General features: G+C 44.2%; 1 protein-coding gene across 2 annotated transcripts in view; it reads right to left on the bottom strand.

Moving 5' to 3' along the window:
• The window catches only part of Ndc1 (NDC1 transmembrane nucleoporin), a 52,637-nt gene that overhangs the window by 10,232 nt on the left and 26,260 nt on the right, over positions 1-16,145 (bottom strand). For both annotated transcript variants that reach the window (XM_028888332.2, XM_028888322.2), the window contains exons 14-16: positions 14,118-14,168; positions 11,739-11,802; positions 11,003-11,103 (exon numbers count right to left, since the gene is read on the bottom strand). In XM_028888332.2, the coding sequence (XP_028744165.1) occupies positions 11,003-11,103; positions 11,739-11,802; positions 14,118-14,168 (216 nt within the window). The remainder of the gene's footprint in view (positions 1-11,002; positions 11,104-11,738; positions 11,803-14,117; positions 14,169-16,145) is intronic.

Below are 16,145 nucleotides of genomic sequence, written 5' to 3'. Positions count from 1 at the left end.
ACCAAGTCAACAACCACTAGTCACAAAGAGCTGCTGAGAACTTGAAATGTGGCAGCACTGAATTGAGATGAGCTACACAATGAGAAACACATGTGATTCCCAAAGACAGTGTAAAGAACAGAACACAAAATACCTGTCGGACAGTTGTGGCACACGTCTGTAATCCCAGCATTCAGGAGGCAGAGGTACACAGATCTCTGTGAACTCAAGGCCAATCTGGTCTACAAACAGAGTTCCAGGACAGCTACAGCTGTTACACAGAGAAGCCCAGCCTCGAAAAACCAAAAAAGAAAAAAAAAAAAAATCCACAAAATACCTCACTAACAATTTTATACTGATCATGATAAAATGACTGAGCTAACTAAAATAAAGTTAAACACTAATTTTCATTATTAACAACTGCATTCTGTGAACCTAACTACCAGCAAACGTCACTTTACAAGGATGAGCTGTTGCTGCCCGACTCTGCACTCCTCTGGTTTGTCTAACTGCTCTAACAGAGCGGCATTATCCTTTGCCACTGTCAATGGAAGGTTTTTGGGAGAGGACTGGGGTTGGTTCTCACACCAGCGCGGCAGCTCACAATCACCTGTTACCCGCTCTAGGCTAGGCGCTCCAATGCCCTCTTCTGGCCTACACAAGCCACACACGGTGCTCATACATACATGCAGGCAAACTTTAAAAATCTGGCTTTTTGTTTGTTTGTGAGAGAAGGACTCTTGATCCTGGCTATGCTGAAACGTGCTATGTAGACCCCGCCTGCCGCTGCCTCCCACATGATGGAGCTAAAGGCATGTACAACACACTCAGCTAAAGAGGTTTCTAAAATTTGAACTTACCACCTTCACTCAATGGAACCTTTACGAAGAAATAACTACAAAGATGTGTGTCCAAACTTCTTATTTAGTGTTTCTTGAAACCACACTATATCAACATTCTTATGTTTTATTAGTCTTTTACCAAAAATGGGGAAAAATGATTATTAATAATGAAATAATTCAGAACTGGGGAGATGGCTCAGTGGTTAAAAGCATTATCTGCTTGCTCTTCCAGAGGACCTGGGTTCAGTTGCCAGAATCTGTATGACAGCTCACAACTGTCTGTAACTCCAATTCTAGAGGACCCACCAACACCCTCACACAGACATACATACAGGGAAAACACTAATGTACATAAATTAAAAAATAATTTTAAAAAAATGAAATAATTCTCAGGATGACAACAAATTGTTCAAACACTAGAAATGTCAAATCACTATGCTCTCATAATACACCTGCCCTTGGATTTTAAAAGGACCCACTATATTTAATGGGAACTGCAAGAAAACAATTTTTATTGAACTTTTTGTAAGTATTGTGCTGTAGAATAATCCATCTATACACTGTGAAAATATGTTGCTCTCATTGTTAATAAAAAGCTGATTAGCTGATAGCTAGGCAAGATTTTCAGGGAAGAGAGAATGCTAGGAAGAAGGGCAGAGTTAGAGGAGTTCCCAGCAAAACAGGAAGGAAGCAGGACATGCAGGAAAGGTAAAAGCCATGGGCAGCACATAGATTAACAGAAATGGGTTAATTAATTTAAGTTGTAAGAGCTAGTTGGTAATAAGCCTGAGCTAATGGCCGAGAATTTGTAATTAATAATAAGTCTCTGAGTGGTTATTTGGGAAGCTGCTGGCAAACAGAGCTGGTTGCGGTCCCTTCAAAAAACTCCGCCTACATAATTGTTCTTTGAAAGGAGTAAAATCCAGAAAGTACCACTCTCCTGTGTGTGTGTATTAATGTGGAGACCTGAGACCAACATCAGCTGTCTTTCCCTCGGTTGCTCTCCATCTTGTTTTTTGAGGGAAGTCTCTCACTTCCACTTGGCTAGGCTGGCCAGTGCTTCAGGAGTCTGGCTATGGGCACCCTTCTCCCACCAAAGATGAGATAACAGCCAAATGCTGCCATGCTGGGCTTTTCCCCCTGGGTACTAGGGAGCCAAATTCAGGACCTAAAGCTTATACAGCAGGCACTTCCTCCAGTCTGAAAACATCAATCCTTCCAGTCAGAACTGCTCAAAGAAGAAATGCGAATGGAGCTGTGTCAGGGCTCCATCAGGAGCCAACCATCCTCTTAGACTCCACTAACATCACTACCCTCCACGTGAAAAGAGCCCACAGGCTCGGGGACTCCAGAGAAATGAAAACCACCGACTTTTCCTACTTTAACTGCCGTATCCCCAAATCGGAAATCCAAAACAAAGAAAAGAAAAAAGACACCTGAAAACTAAAAACTGTCTGACAGCTGCTCTGGCGACAAAACTGACCTAAACTTACCTCATCTGGCAGAAAAGTCTGACCTGAGCTGACCCAGGTTATTTACAGTCCTCACCTCCTCACCACACCCATTACACGTGCTCAGCTACTTCATGGGAGAGAAATGTTCATTTTCCTTCTTAGGGGATCTACCTCGGATACTGTCAGGATGTAACACAGTGTGTTTAGTCTAAAATGGTACACATAAAAGAACTTTTAGAGGCTGAAAAGATGGCGCAGGTTCAATCCCCAGAATCAACACAGCAGCTCACAACTGTCTGGAGCTCCAGCTCCAAAGAATCCGACACCCTCACACAGACACACACTCAGGCAAAACACCAAAGCACATAAAATGAAAATAAAAAATCATTAACAAAAAGAATTCTTCGCCAAGTGGTGGTGGTGCATGCCTTTAATCCCGGCACTCGAGAGGCTGAATCAGGCGGATATTGGTGAGTTCGAGACCAGCCTGGTCTCCAAATCTAGGATAGGCACCAAAACTACATGGAGAAACCCTGTCTCGGAAAACCGGGGGAAAAAAAAAAGAATTCTTAACCTGAATTCTAAAATAGATGATATGGTTTCGGATACCATAGTATTTTAAACCTGTATTCTACTTACAAGAAGCCAAACTATATTTTTCCTTTTAACAATAGTTATGTTTTCTTTTAAATAATTAAGTTTGGAATGACTTAAAATACCAAACAGATAAACATTCAAGTGACTAAGTAGGACAGGTACATGACAGTACATGGTGAGGAGCGACTGAGGTCAAGGGTATGAAGTGCTTAGGAACAGGCTCCGCACAGCCACTGAGGTCACAACAACCAAGGCGCTACCTGCAGTAGGAGCCCTAACTCTGGCAGCTGTGACGCTACCTGCAGTAGGAGCCCTAACTCTGGCAGCTGTGACGCTACCTGCAGTAGGAGACCTAACTCTGGCAGCTGTGACGCACACAAGCGTCGCTTCTCTTATGAACTCACTGTGTGTGGTCCTTGCTCTCCACTCAGATTACTTAAGGAGGGTCTCACAGAACTATCGAGTATCAATAATAAGCAGGACTCCCAGCACAACACAGAGACAATACCCTGGAGTGCTGCTTACACTCTGGGCCCAAGGAAGCCTACAGAGAGGCTCCCATTATGAAAGTAACTGCCCACTTATATTTCCACGCAGTTGTACATGGGCAAAAGCCAAAATAAAGACAATCAGAAGTGTCTTTAGACATTGCTAAATGTCTCCAAGAGGACAAAATGGCCTGTGGCTGAAAGCACTCTTAGGACTGGAGACTTGGTTAGAATAAGTGACTACAATTACTGTGTGCCAGGAACTGAGGTAAGTGCTTCAAAAGTGTCATGTCAAATAACATCTGCTAAAGCAGCCACACATGACAAGCTACGCTCACATTAATAGCACCTACTACTTACCATACTCTCCGCTCCACAATAAACCATTCTGGACCCTTTATAGTTATTTCTGATAATCCTCACAATTCTGAAAGGTGCACAATTATAAGTAGCCCAATCTAAAATTTTGAGTCCAAAATGTTTTGAAATCTGAAGTGCTCCAAAATGGATTTGAGGATATTTCAGATTTGGGACCCTCAACCACTAAAGTCTATCCAAACATTCTCAAATCTGAAAAACCTCAAAATCTCAAATACTCTGTGCATGTTTGCCAGAAACCAACCTCAGGTGGCATTCCTCAGCCACAGTCTACCTTGTTTGACGAAAGGGACCTCTCACTGGGAGCTGGGGCTCAATATTAGAAAGAGCCTACAGGTTGACCAGTGAGCTCCAGGGATAACCATCTCTGGGACTATAAACCACCACTGGCTTTCCTGTGGTTGCTGGGGATCAAGTTTACGTCTTCATGCTTGTGTGAGAATCATTTCACTAGCTGAGCTATTTCCTCTAAGCCCAGAATCTGAAGCCCTTTCAGTACTAAGCATCTCAGAAGTCACAACTAATTATTCATCTGCCACTCAGGAAGCAGGGAAGCCTGGATACAAATGTGGAGCTGTCCTGCGCTGTGTCTCCCAGACTGCTTCCTTACAGCAAGACCAAAAGTTCTTGGGAATTTAGGGGAAAAGATTCTTTAATCTGAAAGCTCTTTTTTCATATCGAGTTCTGTCCTACACCACAGGAGAGAACAAACATTTACTTAAGAGGTCAAGTGACCTGACAGGGGTGATCCAGTTCACCCGCCAGCCTCCTGAGGCAGGAACTACTCCAATCACCCAGATACGTACAGAGATACACTGGTCCTATAATGTATCCTTTTCACATTTAATAATTTCTAATGTGGATTTGTAGCTTCTAATTAATGTAATCTTGTTTTTGTTTGGTTTGGTTTTTCTGAGACAGTTTCTCTGTGTAGCCCTGGCTGTCCTGGAACTCACTCCATTGACTAGACTGGCCCTGAACTCAGAGATCCCCCTGCCTCTGCCTCCCAAGTGCTGAGATTAAAGGTGTGTGCCATCAACACTACCCAGCTAATTAATGGAATCTTGAAATGCAAAGAAATGTAGCAAACATCTTTTCCAATAAAACCCAACTATGTTCGACTCCAGATCTGACACTCTGGCAGTTGTCTTAAGAAAGGAAGTGAAGAAATGTACACCCTTGCCAAGCCCTCAAGAAAGAATCTGATATGTGGACTGCTTAGGACCAGGGGTCCAAAAGCCTGGTTGCCAATTCTGACTCAACCGCTTATTGGGTATGATCCTGATTGAATAAATCATAGCAATATGTAGTCTTTCATGAGAAATTTGGTCATGCAAAACAAGCCCTGTTTTAACCTCCCAAGCTGTTACAAACATTTTTATAAAGCATTTCTTTTGGAGTACTACACATAAGTTAGGTCAAATCACATAAAATTCTAAAGAAATGAGATATATACCCTGATTGTAGGGTACTGGTGAAAACTCTCTGGGCCTTTATGAAGGCCAATTTCCATTGTCAACTTGATTAGATTAAGAATCACCTAGGTGACACACGTGTGTGTGTGTGTGTGTGTGTGTGTGTGTGTGTGTGTGTGTGGTGGGGATTTTCAGAGGTTTACTGAGGGAGGATGACCTGCCTTCAATGTGGGGAGCACCTTCCCATGGACTAATAGAGGACAAGGCGACTGACAATGACCACTGGCACTCTCTCTGGCTCTCTGGTTGGTGCCACGGACAAAGCCGCTCCACCATCGTGCCTTTGTTGCCATGATGGACTGTGTGCCTCAGAACTCAAGCAACCCCGTCCTCCCGTGAGGACAAAATTAACTAACACACCCTCAAGCTGAAAGCCCTGGCCTGCAAGGACAGTTCTTCTCCACGTTTACTTCCTTCCGACTTCTTTATCTTGAAGGAAGCTGCTGGCCACTTCAAATCCTTTCAACCCCTCATTTCCAAAACTATCTTAGTTTAGGGCCAGCAGACGGCTGGCTCATTGGGTTAAGGTATTTGCTCTCAAGCTTGCTGACCTGAATTTGATCCCTGAGACCCACTGACCTGCATTATATAGGCACATGTGCACGCACACACAAACACAAAGGTAAGACCTCACAATCTTAGTTCAGACTCATTTGTTATGGTCTCTCATCACCATGCATTTGTTTTTTATTGGTTGGTTGGTTGGTTGGTTTTGTTTGTTTGTTTGTTTGTTTGTTTGGAGACAGAGTTCTCTGTGTGGATTTGGCTGACCTGGAACTCACTCTGTAGACCAGGCTGGCCTTGAAACTCACAGAGATCCGCCTGCCTCTGCCTGAGTACTGGGGTTAAATGGATGCACCACCACCGCCCAGCTTCAGTAACTAGCTCTTGGTGTGGCTGTGTTCTAGCCTGCAAGCTCCTGTTGGAAAAGAATCATGTCTGTCTTTTCCACTCTGTATGTCATTCCATGGTAACTGCTGGATAGTTAAGTATCTGTTGGATAAATAGATCTGTGAATGGAATAAATTTCATTGTTCCAAGATCAGAATCTAACTTGCAGATGATGAGGTAAAAAACCACAACAGGACTGACCCCCTGATTCAAGGTGACACTGCACTTTCAGAACCAGGCTCTCGGAGACTATTAATGTACCATGCTCTCCAATGAACAGGATCTAGAGCTTGATGGTGTGGCTGGCTGCAGTGTGAAGGAACACAGCCTAGGCCACACAACTGTCCACCGACTCTTCTCCTGCTACCGGGCTTCGCCTTTGAGCATACTAGGCAAGTGCTCTACCACTGAGGTAATCCTCAACCCTCCTGATAGTCATATTTTCAGATAGGGTCTCATTAAGTTGCTCAGGCTAATCTTGAGTTCATTATATAGCCTAGGTGAGCAACAAAGTTGCAATTCTCCTATCTCATCCTCTCAAAAAACTGAGATTTTATGCTTACACCATCAGGCCCAACTTGACCAAAAAGAAGAAGAAAGGAGGAGAAGAAGAGAAATTTGTTTAAAGACAGGGCCTCACTATGTAGTCTTGGCTATCCTGGAACTTGCTATATAGATCAGGCTGCCCTAGAACTCACAGATCCACCTGCTTCTGCTTCCAGAGTGCTGAGATTAAAAATGTGCACCATGCCTGGCCTCAAAATAGTTTGATGGTATACATTACATTATACAGGCCACTGTAACTTAAACATTCATCTTGGCCCACGTTTTACCTCTAAGGATCTCCTTTAAAGATGACAACGACTGAATTTCAACAAGATGCCGGCTGTTCCCTGCCCACTGATGACAAATCAACTACCATGAACTCAGTAACACTCTAAAGTGAATTTCTGTCTACGCTAACCAAAACAGCATACAAAAACCTCGGGGAAACGTCCGGATAGCTGTTAGGATACATGTTACCCAATTCAGATGGCAGAGACGTGTGTGAACTTGGGAGTCATTTGAAGTAACTGTGACCCAGAAGGATAGTGTGGCCACCAGCAGGAACCACCTCTGGATACCCATCTCTCCACTCCTTGCCCTCTGGATAGCTCCAAGGGTGAGAGCATACCCATCCTTTTCATTTGGCCTTTATTGATTCACAGCTAAATGACTGATGCTATTGACATTGAGAAGTGTAAAGAACAAAACAAAACAGAATATAGCCACACCATCATCCCTTAGCTATTACACAACTTGCCTTCAATTACTGAGACACTTAGAAGTTACTCTCTTCACTATGAGGAACTATCCTTTCAAGATCATAGAACATAAAACCAAAGACATAAAATGGCACTAATACGATTCACACATCTCTGCCTCCTCCAAGTAAAGGAGCAGTCATTATAATTAGCCCACTGCGTCAGAACTGCCACTCAATTCAAGCCCCTGAAGAGATGGCTTCGCTCACTTATGCAGTGGACAAGCAAATAACAGGCATCCAACAAGTATTTTAATAAGCACCTGTCACTTGCCAGGCATCCCATGCTAGAAATAAGAAAAGGAGACATTGATCCCTGCCTTTATTCTGACTGACTGAGGGTTGACATGGGAATTACAAAGCAGATCCAGAAGAAAGGAGAAAAGTGTTCTAGACAAGAAAGAACAGAGTCATGTAAGAAAGTAAGTCACACGTGAAAGAAAATGGTATAATCGCCAGTCACTTTAAAGCAGATGGCTCAAGAGAAGAGCAGTAGTGTTAGTCAGAACGAGGCATCTCAGGTAAGACACTGAAGTCATAGTTCCGGGCAGGAATGCCAAAGGCCTGAAGAAAGCGGAGCCAGGAACGACGGATAGAAGAGTGGACGGTTAGCAGACGGAGGAAGTTTTCGGGTGGGGGGAGGGATTGAAAACCCAAGGATAAAGGACTTCAAGGATCCAGTGCTAAAGCAGCTGGAGCATCAGACTCGAAGGCCTAACCTGGAGAGGGAAAGCAGCCAAGGAGGAAGCCGGAAGGCAACGTGAGGGCAAGAACCAGAGAGACGGGGCTGTAAAGCAGGAGGGCTGTGCTTGGAGCAAGGGCTCCCATCTCGGCTTGACTAGATAAGCTTTGCCACCTCCCCAAAGCTCTACATCAACTTCCTGTTGGCTGTGGTTATGAACAGGGACACAAATCACTAACTTGCAGTTTCCGTATCAAAGAAGTCATCACTGTCTTCACATCCCATTACTGCTGCTGCAGTTACCTTAAAATTCCATTAATCTTATTCCTGCTTCAAAACGCTAACTCACGGATGGGCCTCCTACTTCATGAAACAATCAGAAAGCACACAGCGCTACAGCACAAACTCCTACCTTGGTAAGTGCAATTCAATGTCATTCATTTCCTTTCTGACCCTAAGGGCTTTAAGAGCATTCCTGGACTGGTCAGTCAGATGGCTCAGCAGGCAGTACTGTTTGGGTGCAGGCCTGAGAATATCCGGGAGTCCAACAAAAAGGCTGTCTGTGATGGACGAGACTCACAAAGGAAGGGATCTGAATTCTCAGAGTGAAGTGTCAGCTCCCTGGTCCTCTTCTGTCCCTCTGACTGTCAACTGTGTAGCACAGGCCTCTCTGTCTCTTTCTGTTCTACCCTTCAAAAGTATTTTCTATCTCAACCCCTTTGTTTTCAAGGAAAGGACTGACTTTTTGACAAATCTGGAATTTTTATCCTTCCACCCAAAGGTATGGGTAACTGAAATCCATATAGACTCATCTCCTTCTAGTAAACTCTGAAGAAGTAGAATTCCAACAGTGGAGGAGGTGTGACCAGAGTGCAGCACAGAATAAATACTGAGAGCAGTGAGATCTGTGCAGTCAGTGAGGCCATGCAGCTCACTTGCAGCAGCACCATTTACTCAATTTCAATGGGTTCCAGTTGGCCTTTCTAAGGAAATTCAACAAAAAACATTAAGATACACTGCATAGTTAATGTTAAGTAAGTACTGTGCCAAGAATCTTGTTCCTATTACACATACACACAAGTTAAACATAACATACTATAGATCATGAGCCAGAAAGTTTCAAGGATAGAATCATTCTCTCAAGAATCCTAAGTGGGAGAAAACCAAATCCCAGGACACGATGGTAGACAAGGTCAAGGATGGAGGATGTGAATCCGCTGCTCTTCTTGAGGCATCTACACTGTCAACACCCTGAGTCAGCCTAGGTACACATCCTAGCTCTGCCCTCGCTGAGGTTTGTGTGTAAACTCAGGCGTACATTACTGCACTAGCGAGCCTCCTCATCAGTAGTCAGAGCGTTCACTTCCTTCACAAGAGAGCAATGATGTTCTGTGGACAGAAAACACGCCCAAGTCTCAGTTGCCCTGTCGTACACACAGGCAATGTTGGAATGGGAATGGGTGGTGCATAACCCTAGTCCCAGCCTTGGATGGCAAAGGGAGGAGGATTAGGACTCTATTGGGCCGCATGGGATACCTAAGGAGACCCTATCACAGAGACCCCAAAGTAAAAAACTCCAACAGAATATTCAAAGCAACAGTAATAAAAAGGAAAAGAAAAAAATCACTGATTTATTAAGACTTCATAAGTGGTAATATGAACTAAATTTTAAACAATGGAACTGTGAAGCAAGTTTTTTCTCCTTTCCTAAAAGGTTCCCCAGACCAAAAGATGCAACAATTATTAATCTCCGGCCCAGCTCAACACTCCTACAAAGAGACTATTGCACCCAAACACTATTTCTAAATGCGCCACGCTCTGATTCTACTTCCCATGACCACAATAACAAAAGGCAGACTAAAACAAATCATTTGAATTAAGAAAGGAAGGGCTGGGCATGGTGGCACTTGTCTTGAATCCCAGTACTGAGGAGGCAGGCAGGTGGATCTCTGTGAGTTACAGGCTGCCAGGACACACAGTGAGATCCTGTCTCAAAACCAAGACAAAAAAAGTGTAAAATAGGAGAAAAAAAGAAAGGAAGCCTGCTGGGCACGGTGATGCACACCTTTAGTCCCAGCCTTCAGGAGCAGAGTTTGAGGCCAGCAAGTTCAAGGCTACATAGTGAGACCTTTTCTAAAAATGAAAAGGAAAAAGAAATAAGGAAGGGAGGAAGGAAGCCTGCTGAAAGCAGGAAGTGTGTTTTTTCGTTTGTTTATTTCTGCCTTCCTACAAATACAGGACTAAAAAGATCTATAGTAAAAACCAACTACCCAGCCTTGGATGGACATCCAGTGGTCTTAGGTGTTGAGCCTCTGGCCCATGGGGAACATATCTGATTGGGTGATGAAATCACAGGCCACTTTCAGGAGCTCTTGGGCTAGGGGATGTAGTTCAGTTGGTAAAATGCTTGCTGGCTGAGCATACAGAAGCCCTGGGTTTGAACCCCAGCACCACACAAAACTGAGTGTGGAGTGGAGTCTGGTGGCTCACACCTGGTACTTCACACCTGGTACTTCACACCTGGTACTCCAGCATTGGGGAGACAGAGGCAGAGGATCACAAGTTTAAGGTCATCCTTGGCAAGTTTAATTAGGGCCAGTCTGAGATACATGAGATCCTGTCTCAAAAAACAAAAGACAGAACCCAAACTTGCACAAAATTGCCTGAACTATCTACTTAATTCCGGCAGCCTACCACAAAGGGTTAAGCACAATCTCTCTTTCAGTTTCTGTGAAAGTTTTAAGCAAATAAAATTGTTCTTCTTGTTCTCTCTTTCAGATTGTAATTTCCTAAGGGTGAAAACAGAATTTTCAATTTGACCATGTTTTATTACTGGCCTACAGAAACAAAGAGAAGCACAGGGCACTGGAGAACAGCCTGCAGCCACACCCAACACTGGGACAGATCACTCACCTCCTGCAGGGTCAACAGAGTATTAAGGATAGCTGGGAGCGTGGTCTGGACAACTCCAAATCTATCTTCTGTAAATGATGCTGCTACCAGGTGAGACAGACCTCAAGGGGAGGAGAAAACAGGGAAGCAAAGTTAGACAAACCCACCTGTAATACGTCTACTTGAGAGGACGCTGACAGTCTGGATGTAAAGAGAACTACAAAGAAGAGCTGTAATACAAAAGATGGAACAAGCCCTGAAAAGGTGTTCAACTGCCTTAGAGCCACAAAACAAAACGTACAGACACAGGAGGCCTGACAGCTGTGAGGACACTTTTCATGGAGTGGTCAAGCCAGGCCTGCCTGGGTCCTGAAGCACCAAGAAGGTATTTATACGTGAAACAGTTCTTTTTCAGCTAAGTTTTCATATTTCAATGTAAGCGACCATTAAGGTAAACACTATCAACTGGCTGCACTTCAATTATATAGAAATACATCTTTATCTATGTACAAGAAAAATTCTACCCAAATCCAAACCCATCCACGCTTGTAGCTGCAGCTCGGTGGGAGTGCTGGCCTAGCAGATGTGAGGTCTGGGTTCTGTCCCCAGAACTGGTGGGCCACGGAGGAAGAAAATCATCCATATAAAACAAAGATAAAAATGTATCTGAAATACTAGAAGTGACCGCTCATGAACCAGACTTCAGAATTAACTGATTAAATTCAGTTACAGATTACCGTTCAAAGGTACTACTTACCTTCTAAAGCCCAAATATGCATCTGGGCATCTGAAAACACCGCCTGAATGGAGGCCTCTGGGTGCTACAAATAAAACAAAAACATTTAAGTAAAGTCCCCTGTGGGAAAATTGCCATTTTTATCAGTTGTGTGGTCTGTAACAATAAAAGACTCACGGCTGCCCCCAAAACTTAAAAACTGAAATAATTTCTTATATAAACTTTAAGTACAACAGAGCACCCAAGCTTAAGTCCCTAAGTGCCCCAGTTTCTCATTTAAAGTAAGAGTTCCCTGTGATCAGCCCACCCTGTGCAATCAGCACAGGGATCACTTACGGAGAGTTACTAAAGCTCTTTTTGAACAAAAGAACCTTTGGGTTACTTCCCATAAACTGTCTACTACTCTCAACTGCATTAAAAAGAAAACAAAACAAAACAAAACAAAACAACCCCCCAGACTTCCTTTACTATGCCCTGGGTAGGCAGTATGGAGCACAACTGTCCTATCTAAACAATGCTGTCAGGGCTCTGCTACACAGGCCTGTAATCCTAGTTACTTGGGAGGCTAAGGCAGGAAGATCGGAAGTTCAAGGCCTGTGTGGGCTAAAGAATGAGTTCAAGACCAACTGCAACTTATTGAGACCATCTCAAAACCCAAACTGAAAACAAGAACGCTGGCTTTACCTAAGCACCCAACGGAGATGGGGCTCATCACTACAATGATTCTCAGCACTGTCTACATTTTTACCACACAGCAGCCGCACCTACAGCCCCTCACCACACAATAGCTCTTACAGATTAGAATCAGAGTAGATATTCACTCACAGAGGAAAAGACTTTCTGCTTGACAGAAACTTCCTCTCCAGAAAAGGAGGATCAAAAGAGGACCACTGTCAGAATCACAGGAGGGACTTTAGTGAAAGTGCATGTCACACATAAGACACTCAGGAAGTTTGTTTTCCGCTCTGGAGACCAAGAACTGCAGTAAAACTTCAGAGAACTCTCATCCTCTTCAGGAGGGACAAGACACATGTTGCTCAAGGATGGTCCTAGGGGATTGATTTTTGGAAAGGGAACTGACCATCAGGCAACTCTTCCCTTCCCTTGTAGGGAAAAAGCACCGTGAAGAAGTAGAAATGGCTCTTGCGCAGATTCACACATCACACCAGGGTTGCTCAAAAGTACACAAGAATAGTGAAACCTTGGCATGTGTGTGCCAAAGGCTCCATAAGCCCGTACACTAATACTGCAGTATGGACAGAGAGAAGTTAAGGTGTGCAAGTATGCTGTGGATATTGCTCTATGTGCTGTAAATATGTGTTGCTCTGCTTGGTTGATAAATAAGACACTGATTAGCCAGTAGCCAGGCAGGAAGTATAGGTGGGATAAACAGACAAGGAGAATTCTGGGAAGAGGAAGGCTGAGTCAGGAGTTGCCAGCCAGACACAGAAAAAACAAGACAAAACTGAAGAAAGGTACCAAGCCACCTGGCTAAACATAAATAAAAGTTATGGCTTAATTTAATTGTAAGAGCTGGTCAGTGGTAGGCCTGAGCTAATGGCCGAGAAGTTTATATTAATATAAGCTTCTGAGTGATTATTTTATAAATGGCTACATGGTCTGTGGGGTTGGGCAGAACCAGAAAATATGTGTAGATGTAGTACATCTACACAAGTACTCTGCCCTATATGTGGACAAAGGCTTTGCCTGAGAAAGGATTCACACAAAACAGCTACATCTAACAGAAAACCCAAGTCAATCTTTAGTTTCTGCAGCTGACATTTACTGCCCAGGGGGAGCTGAAACAAGTGGGGGAGCAGCTGAAAGGGCCGTTTGCTTGTCTGGGGTTTTGTTTTGTTTGTTTGTTTTTTGGTGTTTGGGCTTTTTTGGGACAGGACTTCCTAAGTTGCCAGGTCTCACTTAAAATTCTCAATCCTCCTGCCTCAGCATCTGGGTCCTGTGGGAAGAAAAATGTAAGCCACAATGCTGGCACAGAATTCAACTTTGATGCCTGAAATGCAATTTTTTAATCCATCAAGAATTCAACATCGGTCATCTAATTCAGTCTCCTCTCTTTTGAATACCAACAGGCCACAAGGATGTGAGCAGGAAACAAGTCACGAAGCACAGAAAGCCCGACTGCTTGCCAGCCAGCATGGAAGGGCCAAAGGTGAAAATCACCAAAGCTGCCAGCACCAGTCCCAGGGGAACAACCACTGAGGCAAGCCCCAGGAATCGTGGGGTGACATGTGTGTCTAGGAGAGGACTGTCCAAATGCAAGGCAGAGATCTATCTCATCTCGGCTTGCTGGGTGTCTACATTACAAGTCCTATCTTTTCTGCTCCCTCACACTCTATTTCCTCTCATCCCATCCTCAATGCCATCATTTTATATTCTTACCTTACTAAAAAAGTACATTATCAGCACCCGTTTTGACAAGAAATTCTTAATCTGAGTTGGAAAAAAAGAATTAACAAGGTTATTCTTTCAAATCTACTCAAGTATAGCACACATTTCTAAGTTCTTCCCAGAGAAAAGTTTTCTAAATGTAAATGTAGCAATGAACAATAGTTACAATAAGCTATGTAAGTAAATAACACTGTGCTATGGAGTGGATAAACAGGTAAGCCACCACCCTTAACTGTGTTTCCACGCACATGCACTGACACCCAAGTACAGCCTTGCCATAACAGAAGGAAACCTCAGAGGTTTGGGTAGAACTGTTGTTTTTTTTCCTCAATTTCATACAACTGCTGTCCCTTAGCCACTCCCTAAGACATTCTCTACAAGGTGACATTTACAGAAAATAAGATTCCTATATCAGACTCTGAATCCACTGAGTTCAAAGTAAACCTGTACCTTGGGAGACTCACTGAAAGCCACACTAAGCCACAGGGATGTAGAAGGCAGAACCTGTTGAGTTACTATGCAAACCCTAGCAGGACTGTACTGTGTCTCATGGTCCCTTTATTCTATACCAGCCTCTTCATTTGATCTGCAAACATGGGTCTATTTCTCCCATTTAGAAAAGAATGATTTTCTGAAGTCCTTAACCCCTCAACTCCTTCCAGTTACTGGTCATTTTCTCTCCATTTATGGCAGAAGTTGTTCAAAGACTGGCTTCTTGGAAGGTATCCATTTTCTCTCCTAATCCCTCCTGACCATCCTTCTCTCTCTCTCTCTCTCTCTCTCTCTCTCTCTCTCTCTCTCTCTCTCTCTCTCTTCTCTTCTTGAGCTGAGGACCGAACTCAGGGCCTTGCGCTTGCTAGGCAAGCGCTCTACCACTGAGCTAAATCCCCAACCCCACTGACCACCATTCTCTACCTAAGAGCTCCTGTCAAAACTCAGGCAAGATGGTTCAGACCTATAGCCCCAGAAACTGGAGTTCAAAGATTGCCTGACTGGGCTACAGAGAAAGTCTGAGGCGAATTGGACAACAGATCCCATGCCCGCAAAAAAATCAAAACTGACAGGGATGTAGCTCAGTGGTAGAGTACTTGCCTATGTCTATTAGACTCTAGGTTCCATTCCCCATAGTGGACCTGGTGACCCCACCATCCCCGCTCCCATGTTAACCTGTCACCCCACACTGCTCCTGTCACTCTGTCCTGCTCTGGGAAACGTTCTTTCCTCTCCTCAATTGCTGCTCCCGAAGAGTCCTGTGCTCTTCCTCTCCTCTCTTGGACCCTTCCTCAGTGGAGGGTCCAGGTTAGAGCTCTGTCTTCCCTTCTGTAGCCACACTCAACAACACTGAGTCTCAGGGCTTTTGAATGCTGTCTGCACCCTGATGTCTTCTGAAAGTACATCATCACCAGAATCTTCTGTTTCAGATACACATCTAACTTTCAGTTGTTTTTCTAAATAGGTATCTCAAAGTTGCCAGACCCCAAATCAAACTAAGTTCCCCACTTCACCTCTATTAATTTCTTCCTTTAGAATCAGTGGTGAACTGCCCCAATCTCCTGCAACTATTTTAGTCTGGTGCCTCAGGCCAGAGCCTCACAGTAAACACTGACCCTTTCTCCTGCACACCAACAGCAAATTCCAGGCAAATTCTATTACATTCCTATGAAACCATGTACCCAGACCTTGACCATACTTTACAGGTGCCATGGCAACCCCCCTGATCACACAGCCGTCCCCAACAGATGACTGCGGCGGCTTTAGCACTGGTTCTCGGCTTCCACGCCTGCTCAGGACAAGTCTCACCTCAACCCCACCATTTAAAAAGCTCCTTCACAACGGAAGTGACATTGCAATATCCTACGAACGCAACAATGTGGCAGCTTCCACCTCACTGAGGGAAAAGGCCAGTTTCAGCACCAAGTGCTGCCACCCAAGCTCTGGAGCCTGCCACCTCTCCGAGCTCACCTCCCTCCAGCCACCGTCCCTCAGTCGGCTCCAGGCACACTAGTTTCCACTGCTGCT

Source organism: Peromyscus leucopus, chromosome 2, assembly GCF_004664715.2.
Source record: "Peromyscus leucopus breed LL Stock chromosome 2, UCI_PerLeu_2.1, whole genome shotgun sequence".
Taxonomy (NCBI): domain Eukaryota; kingdom Metazoa; phylum Chordata; class Mammalia; order Rodentia; family Cricetidae; genus Peromyscus; species Peromyscus leucopus.
Note: the sequence above shows the minus strand (reverse complement) of the source record. Positions and strands in the feature narration are given on the sequence as shown.